The sequence below is a fragment of the Montipora capricornis genome, chromosome 6, assembly GCF_036669925.1.
Source record: "Montipora capricornis isolate CH-2021 chromosome 6, ASM3666992v2, whole genome shotgun sequence".
NCBI classification, from domain to species: domain Eukaryota; kingdom Metazoa; phylum Cnidaria; class Anthozoa; order Scleractinia; family Acroporidae; genus Montipora; species Montipora capricornis.
This window is the reverse complement of record NC_090888.1, coordinates 16,771,490-16,780,301: the sequence shown is the minus strand read 5'-3', so window position 1 is coordinate 16,780,301 and position 8,812 is coordinate 16,771,490. Positions and strand designations below refer to the sequence as shown.

At 41.1% G+C, this 8,812-nt stretch overlaps 1 protein-coding gene across 1 annotated transcript in view; it reads right to left on the bottom strand.

Annotated features, from left to right (window-relative positions):
* Positions 1 to 347: 347 nt before the first annotated feature.
* Positions 348 to 8,812, bottom strand: part of LOC138051628 (tetratricopeptide repeat protein 28-like) — a 105,474-nt gene continuing 97,009 nt past the window's right edge. Inside the window, exon 7 of the mRNA XM_068897866.1 lies at positions 348 to 4,330. Coding sequence (XP_068753967.1) covers positions 690 to 4,330 — 3,641 coding nt within the window. The 3' untranslated portion in view covers positions 348 to 689. The remainder of the gene's footprint in view (positions 4,331 to 8,812) is intronic.

The following is an 8,812-nucleotide window of genomic DNA, read 5'->3' as shown; positions in this document are numbered from 1 at the left end:
ATACCGCAAAAGCTTGGAGTTATTTTCAAGGGCCAAAATAACAAGACGGCTAGATCCTCAGTTATGGAAACAAACCCCTGATTTCTATCAAGTGATTAACTAATCCTGGAAGAGATGCTTACAAAACAAGGCACAAATGTAAGGACTTGGACAGTATCTTAATACTACTGAAATCTCATGGTACTTTAACTATAATAGGCATGATATCTTGTGTCTGACTGCTACTGAGGTATCAATGTATGAATTGCTTTCAATAACTCGACATATCGACGTATCACAGTCCACGTAAGTTTCTCACGTTTTGGACATCGTTTCTGAAAAAACAAAACCAGGAAGAAAGAAACAAGTAGTGGGTTAAATGGCAATAATGAATTTCGTTCTGATTGACAAGTAAATAATATAACAATTGTCTTAATTCATTCATTTAACTGTTTGTGCTAAAGTTCATAGCAACAATTCCTATTCACTGTTACTTTGACATGTAGACTTGAAGACCTCAATAACTCACTTCACTTGACATAAGCAATCGACAATCACCGATCAGTTTCATAGTCACTCCACCATAACACGGGCTCAAACAGCTAGCTATCTGCAGGAAGCTGAAGTAGCTGACTAGCTGAATGCAGACATTATTTCATTTAGGTATTAGCCAAAGCAGTTCGAGTGAAAATATGCACTCTGGCAACCGTTTATAAAGCCATTTCTCTGTGAAGAAGGTACCTGCTCCTTTCGAAAAATTCCTCATTAAAAACATGTACAAAGTACAGCGATTCAGTCATTAAAGTTATATTTAAATAGCACTTACCATTTTCGCGTTTGAGCTCCACAAATTCGAAGGTGACATCATCGCCAATTAGCACAAATGGTGCCCAGTATTTTATGGCCGAATAATTCTTTGTCTCCTGAAGAGATTTCATGGCATGGTGAAGAGCTGTACTTGCACTTTTTCTATCTGCCAAGTGTTGGTAGAAACTCTCCATGAGCATCCAGGTTGCTTCATCGTCAATTGCCCAGAGTGACACCAGAACAGACCGGGCACCAGCACACAGGAAAGCCCTGGCTATTCCCACAATACCCTCAGATTTTACCTCTCCCTGGCCACTATGACAGCAACTAAGCACAACCAGTCTTGCCTGAAGGCGAACTGCTTGAACATCGCCCAACAATAACATGTAATCTTTCTCTTCTGGGATCTTGGATGTGCGTTCGGGATTTGGGGCCAAAGCAATTTCTCCAGATCCGTCATCCCCATGTGCAGCAATGTGGATTAAGGCAACTGACTTCATTCTTTTCAGCACCTCAGCTTTGGTTGCATTTTTTCCTGTAAGAGGCACGGTCTGCAGAAGTTCTCCAATTATATTCACCTCTTTTTTTGCACAGGGCAGCTGTCCATACATGGCTTCACCAGTGCCATAAGTGACTTCGCTCAAGCACGGATCACCTACAAGTAGCGCTTCATTCTTACTTTGGAAGTTGTCAGGTGCCATAGTGATCAATTTTAAAGCAGTTAGCGAGGGAATCACACGGATCCTGACAGAGTCACTCATTGCAGAAAAAGGAGCCAGGCAAAAGTGTCCATCAGGAACAAACACTAAGTCATCGCCCTGGATCAAGTCCGCTATAGGACTGATTAAGACATCATACAAGGGCTGCAAAGAGTGCACAGAGAAGCTCAAAGACTGAAAGGTTTCTCCAACACCATTCCTACTGCTCGAGAAGTCGCTGCCTTGTCTTTCAAGTGAACGATTCTCACATCGCAAAACAGCCCCTGCATTGATCTGTTCTAACGTACTTTTCACCAGAGACTTGGCAGTTCCATTTTCGATTTTCTTTTGTCTAAAATATATCCTGATATCATCTCTTAGCAACCAGAAGCTGATCGTGTTCCCTTCAAGTGCTGTGAAAACAGTTTGTGAAGGTAGATCTTTCATAACCAAAGAGATAGTTACCTTCATCGTAGGTTTCTCATCAACGCTGTATTGCATCTTTAAAATGTCTGCCAAAGCCTGTGCTCGTCCTTGCTCAGCAGCATACAAAGCTTCATCAACCTCTCCATTCTTCAAGAGTGCTGTCCACAGAGCGGTGTACGCAAACCCCTTTGTGTCACGAAAGCTTATTTTCCATTCATCCTCTGACTGAAGACGCCTAACTTCATCAAAATAATAAACACTTTGACGATAGTAATTAAGAGCTTTGCTCAAGGAGCCAAAAAATTCATGAACATGACCAATATGATAACATGCGATTGCCAGCCCTATTGGGTCCTCTGTTTCCTGGCAAATACTAAGATGTTGATGGTGGTACTCTATGGCTTGCTTGAAATTACCAAGACTTTGATAAGCGTTGCCGAGATTGCCATAAGCTGTTCCTTCTCCGACCCTGTCCCCTACCTCTTTTGCAATACTAAGATCTTGATGGTGGTACTCTATGGCTTGCTTGACATTACCAAGACTTCGATAAGCGTTGCCGAGATTGCCATAAGCTCTTCCTTCTCCGGCCCTGTCCCCTACCTCTTTTGCAATACTAAGATGTTGATGGTGGTACTCTATGGCTTGCTTGAAATTACCAAGACTTCCATAAGCGTTGCCGAGATTGCCATAGGCTGCTCCTTCTCCGGCCCTGTCCCCTACCTCTTTTGCAATACTAAGATGTTGATGGTGGAACTCCATTGCTTGCTTGAAATTACCAAGAATTCTAGAAGCTCTTCCGAGATTGCCATAAGCTCTTCCTTCTCCGGCCCTGTCCCCTACCTCTTTTGCAATACTAAGACGTTGATGGTGGTACTCTATGGCTTGCTTGAAATTACCAAGACTGCCATAAGCGCAGCCGAGATTGCCATAAGCTCCTTCTTCTCCGGCCCTGTCCCCTACCTCTTTTGCAATACTAAGATGTTGATGGTGGTACTCTATGGCTTGCTTGAAGTTACCAAGACTTTGATAAGCGTTGCCGAGATTGCCATAAGCTCTTCCTTCTCCGGCCCTGTCCCCTACCTCTTTTGCAATACTAAGATGTTGATGGTGGTACTCTATGGCTTGCTTGAAATTACCAAGACTTTGATAAGCATTGCCGAAATTGCCATAAGCTCTTCCTTCTCCGGCCCTGTCCCCTACCTCTTTTGCAATACTAAGATCTTGATGGTGGTACTCTATGGCTTGCTTGAAATTACCAAGACTGCCATAAGCGCAGCCGAGATTGCAATAAGCTCTTCCTTCTCCGGCCCTGTCCCCTACCTCTTTTGCAATACTAAGATGTTGATGGTGGTACTCTATGGCTTGCTTGAAATTACCAAGACTTTGATAAGCGTTGCCGAGATTGCCATAAGCTCTTCCTTCTCCGGCCCTGTCCCCTACCTCTTTTGCAATACTAAGATCTTGATGGTGGTACTCTATGGCTTGCTTGAAATTACCAAGACTTTCATAAGCGTTGCCGAGATTGCCATAAGCTCTTCCTTCTCCGGCCCTGTCCCCTACCTCTTTTGCAATACTAAGATCTTGATGGTGGTACTCTATGGCTTGCTTGAAATTACCAAGACTTTGATAAGCATTGCCGAGATTGAAATAAGCTCTTCCTTCTCCGGCCCTGTCCCCTACCTCTTTTGCAATACTAAGATCTTGATGGTGGTACTCTATGGCTTGCTTGAAATTACCAAGACTTTGATAAGCGTTGCCGAGATTGCCATAAGCTCTTCCTTCTCCGGCCCTGTCCCCTACCTCTTTTGCAATACTAAGATCTTGATGGTGGTACTCTATGGCTTGCTTGAAATTACCAAGACTTCGATAAGCGTTGCCGAGATTGCCATAAGCTCTTCCTTCTCCGGCCCTGTCCCCTACCTCTTTTGCAATACTAAGATCTTGATGGTGGTACTCTATGGCTTGCTTGAAATTACCAAGACTGTCATAAGCGTTGCCGAGATTGCCATAAGCTCTTCCTTCTCCAGCCCTGTCCCGTACCTCTTTTGCAATACTAAGATCTTGATGGTGGTACTCCATGGCTTGCTTGAAATTACCAAGACTTTCATAAGCATTGCCGAGATTGCAATAAGCTCTTCCTTCTCCGGCCCTGTCCCTTACCTCTCTTGCAATACTAAGATCTTGATGGTGGTACTCTATGGCTTGCTTGAAATTACCAAGACTTTCATAAGCGATGCCGAGATTGCAATAAGCTCTTCCTTCTCCGGCTCTGAAACCCACTTCCTTAAAAATGCGTAATGCTTCTTTGAAGTTTGTTATGGCCTGATTAAAGTCAGCTGTGCCCTGATAGTATCTACCAAGATTGAAATAAGCTAAACCTTTGCCTCGTCTGTCTCCCTCCTTTCTTGCAACGCTAAGCTCTTGCATATGCCGCTCCAAAAGGTCCAACTTTTTATCCACCATTGTTGATAATCAAAACCAGGAAGTTTTTCTCAGAAATCTGGGGTGCACCTAGAAGATAAATGAACGAAAAGACAATAGGTTCAATGCTCTGAGTACAGGATGCTAAACCGGCACAGCAAGGTTAATTGAACAGTGACGGAATAACTATCTTAAGGTAGTATTTCGAAAGAAAAATGCCTTTCTTCATCAGGGTTTCCCAAGGAATGATTTCGGCTAATGGAGACAGTTGTTACAGAATAAATACTTGGGCATTTAACAGACTAAGAGCGTTTTATACAATAATTATCACGGAACATTAAAAATAGAAATTCTATTATGTAAATGAGGGAAAAACAGCCTATAGAAAGGCGATGGCATCCCATTTCATCTTTCTTATCGAAAGCTAATTAAAAGTTCCTAACAGGAGGGGATGCCACTAAGAGTGTAATATTCAATTTTCTGAAATTGACGTCAAACTCATAATTTTTTTTTCATGTCTAAATCTATCCAATGTCGGAATTGCTTGTTTTTTCGTCACAATTTTTTTTGTCTGGATACCTGGTTACTCCATGTATTTTGATCCAGGGACTTTGAATGAGCTAATTGAACTGCTCGCACGTTTCCATTGAGAAAGGCTGCTCCTCAGGACAGAATTGGCTGTTTTTATACTAGAGATGCATAATCCGGTTATTCAAATTATGCCTTTCCCTCTCTTTCTCCATACGCCAAAATCATTCGTTGGGAAACCCTGATGAAGAAAGGCATTTCGAAAATTGGCTTAAGATAGTTATTCCCTCTCACTGCTCAATTAATCTTGCTGTGCCAGTTTAGCATCCTGTAGTCAGGACATTGAAACCATTGTGTTTTCGTATTTCTCGGCGTTGTTTAAAAAAATAGGTACGCAATGCTTACATGTGGGTAGCCACTTTGACACTGTACTACCAATGGAGTCTTAAGTATGCTGTTCGTTTTCATTTGGGTTCTAACCATTTACTATACTAGCTCTCTACGAACTTCATTGGCTTCCCATTGCCTATCGAATCAGGTTTAAGATTTGGGTACAGGGATTTGCCCACGGCATCTTGATCCGATTTGGAGAGGTAATAACAAAAATTGTGCCTGCCCACATGAATGGGCATCACACATGGCAGTGAAAGAGGAGCACGGATTAACCCTTAACACCGGCTAAATCCAAACTGGAATGCAAAATTACAAACTGGAATGTTTGATTCAGTACAGTTTTAACCAATAGGAATCAAATATCAAGTGGTGGCTTATCAGTACTGAAGCAGTTGACTGTTTCATACCCTCTCCACCAATCGTAATTCTTGTGATGACAAGTTGTCTGGCTTAAATCAAACCACAACTGAAGCAGTTTTGTCCGAGTCAATGAAAAGCAACCACGTTCCAGGGTTCTCCTTATTAGGTGGTAACCAGTAAAATCTACCGCTTGTAAGAGCACTTATTACCGCCTGCAAACGCTCAGAAGTCGCTTATCCGTTGCAGAACGTCCAACATTAACCAAATGCTTTACCGGTTTGAAAAGTCCCCAACCAGTTGTGCTGAAAACTAGGGAGAGCCCGGTGTTCGTGCCAATTTTTTTACACATCATTTATTCTTTAATTTCTTTATGAACATAAAGCAATCTTTGGCCCACTGTCAATATTGAAACTGTTTGTGACCTTCAAGCAGACAATTTTCATACCGACTGCTAAATCACTGTTTAATTTATGGGAGCAAAAATGACTTGCAATAAGGACTTGTTCCTTACCAGCCAAAACGCAGTCAAGGCATGCTATTTTTTGAGAAAGCCGCATTACGTATGATTTTTACACACGCGCACGGATAATTAAAGAAAAAACAGCAATTACATGTACTTACTTCGCCCGTTGTGGATGAAGGTTGGCATTTGCAGGCAGATCTGGATTTGATCCCAATCAAACAAACACTTATTAAGCCCTTAATGTATGAGCTCTTGCGATGAATTGCACGCCCCTTAGAACCTTTGTAATATGAAACATCGACTGCTTTTCTTGCCGCGTCTTAGCACTTAAATAAATCTAATTAGAGAACATATATCGACAATTCAATCCATAGCTGTTGCCAAGTCGAAGTCAAATTTTTTTTACATTTTGTAAATAATTATTTGCCTTGGAAGCCTTGCTTTAGCAGGGAACTAGAAAGGAAAAATAAAAGAACAAGGAGAAAAAACAGCTTTGAATCATTCTCTGGTAAATTCAATTATTGCGATTGTGAATTGCATTACATTGTAGACACGTGCCCGTGACATCTGCGCTGGTGTTGGTGTCGTTTAAATTGGCGTGACGGATTGTTTTCCTTTGCTTATTCACTGATGTTGTTCGCCTTAGTTCCAGAAGCATATGAACAGTGATGCATTTATATCTCTTTGCATATAGGTCCATATACCGTAAAGTTGTCTCGTGGACTTGTTTAGTTGACTGATTTCGTACGCGAAAAGCTTGATTGCCCAGAGAGCCTTCCAACTGATTCAGTCACACAACCCGACTTATTCAGTTGACCCGGAGAACAGCAAAAGTTACTGCGAGTGCGAGGAAAATCGCAAGGATGGTCTTCCGCTATTATCCTGCGCTATTAATGTCAATATCTGTTTCAGTTGTAAATTTATGGTAACCGGCTGATTCAGTTGGATCTTCTACCTCGAGAGCAAGGAAATGAAAAGGTGTCCATTGCCGGCTTGTCCTATTTGCTGACAGCATTGTTCTATAAACCTTATTAACAGAAATTTCTTTTTCACCTTGTTGCTCTCGTTCCCTACTAAAGTGAATCAGTTGACTGATTTCGTACAGTTAGTCACGGTAACTGAGACGCCGATTTATACCCAGAGAGCCTTCCAACTGATTCAGTCACCCGGTCGGACTTATTCAGGAAAAACAAGAGCCTCTATGTTTCAGTCCGTAAAAAACAGCAAAAAAGAGGATCTAAAGAATTATGTTCAGTGAAAACCGGCCGAATTGTTGCCCATGAAAACCTGCAAGTTTCCGATATGACAATTGGAAAACAAACTGTTGAATAATACCCAAGGAAAAATTCGGAAATTTATCTGCCATTTCTGCGAATGATGGCGTGAGCTTTCGTTTGTTCCGTGCTTTGTACTCTCATAAAGCACACTGTTTAAACCGATGAGAGCGGGCGTTATATAGAAACTTTATTATAGTATATAATATTATACTAGTATTATGTATAATTTATATAATATTATTACATAAATATCATAATGATAAAATAATAAGTAAAATAAGAAATATATGCACCCTCACAGCCGTACAGCCACCTTATGTAATTTTTTGTTTTTCTTGGAAAAATATTTTAATCACATTTTCTGAATGAAACTTGCACCTAGATTATGAATAAATTGCGCTCTCTCTCTGAACTTTAACGAACAAGAAATCCTTTCCAACCTACAAGACATACACGGTGTGGTGGTCTGCGGGTTTTAGAGAATTATATTGACCACAAGCATGCTAATTCCGTTGTATGTGTCGAAAACACTGATGTATAAACTATCCAGAAACTAGCGCGTGCGTGTCAAGGTGGCTCAAACCAGCTTCAACCATTTTTGAGGGAATGTCTCATTAGACGAACTGACTCTATAACGCTGTTTCACTTAACGGCAATGTTATGGTACCACATGAAACGCTGCCGATAATCGTTAAACAAGATGCACATGTTACTGTGACGTAATAAATTACCATGGCAACAGAAGAACCATCTAAAAACGCCCTATATTTTGTGTTAAAGCACTTAGTATCTCAAAAACGAACTAAAGTGTCCCCCATTTTTTATTGCTGAAAAGCGATTAGCAGGCTAAGATGAAACTCTTTGCAAAGTTAAAAAAAAATCTGGAGCAGATTCAGAACCACATTGTGAAGGTGGCTATGAATCTGCTGCAAAGAATTTTTTTAAACTTTGCAATGAGTTTTGTCTTAGCGTGCCAATTACTCTCCAGCAATAAAAAATGGGAGTCATCGCGTTCATTTTTGAGATATTCGCGTTTAAAGATAAAATATAGCGTGTTTTTCAGTGGCTATCTTGTTTTCATGGTAACTTCGCCACTGTGCTACAACTTCGGTTATAAATAGTTTAAATAGTTGAAATTTCGCTAGAACAGCAAGTCAAGCGCTAGTCAAGTTTTTAAAACTGCGCAAAGGTTAATCTGCGCTCCCCTTTCACTGCCATGTGTGATGCCCATTCATGTGGGCTGGCGCAATTTTTCTTATCACACCTCCATTGGATTCCAAATCGATCATAATGCCGTGGGCATATCGTCGTACCCAAAAATTATATCATCTATCTCAAAAACACCTTTTAAAAGCAATTAATAAGAAAATAATAGCCGTTAGTTTCACGGGCAGTGATACAATCTGGCTGCACTGATCAATGTACTCGCTTCAGGGACAACTGGAAAAGTGAGTGCTCGC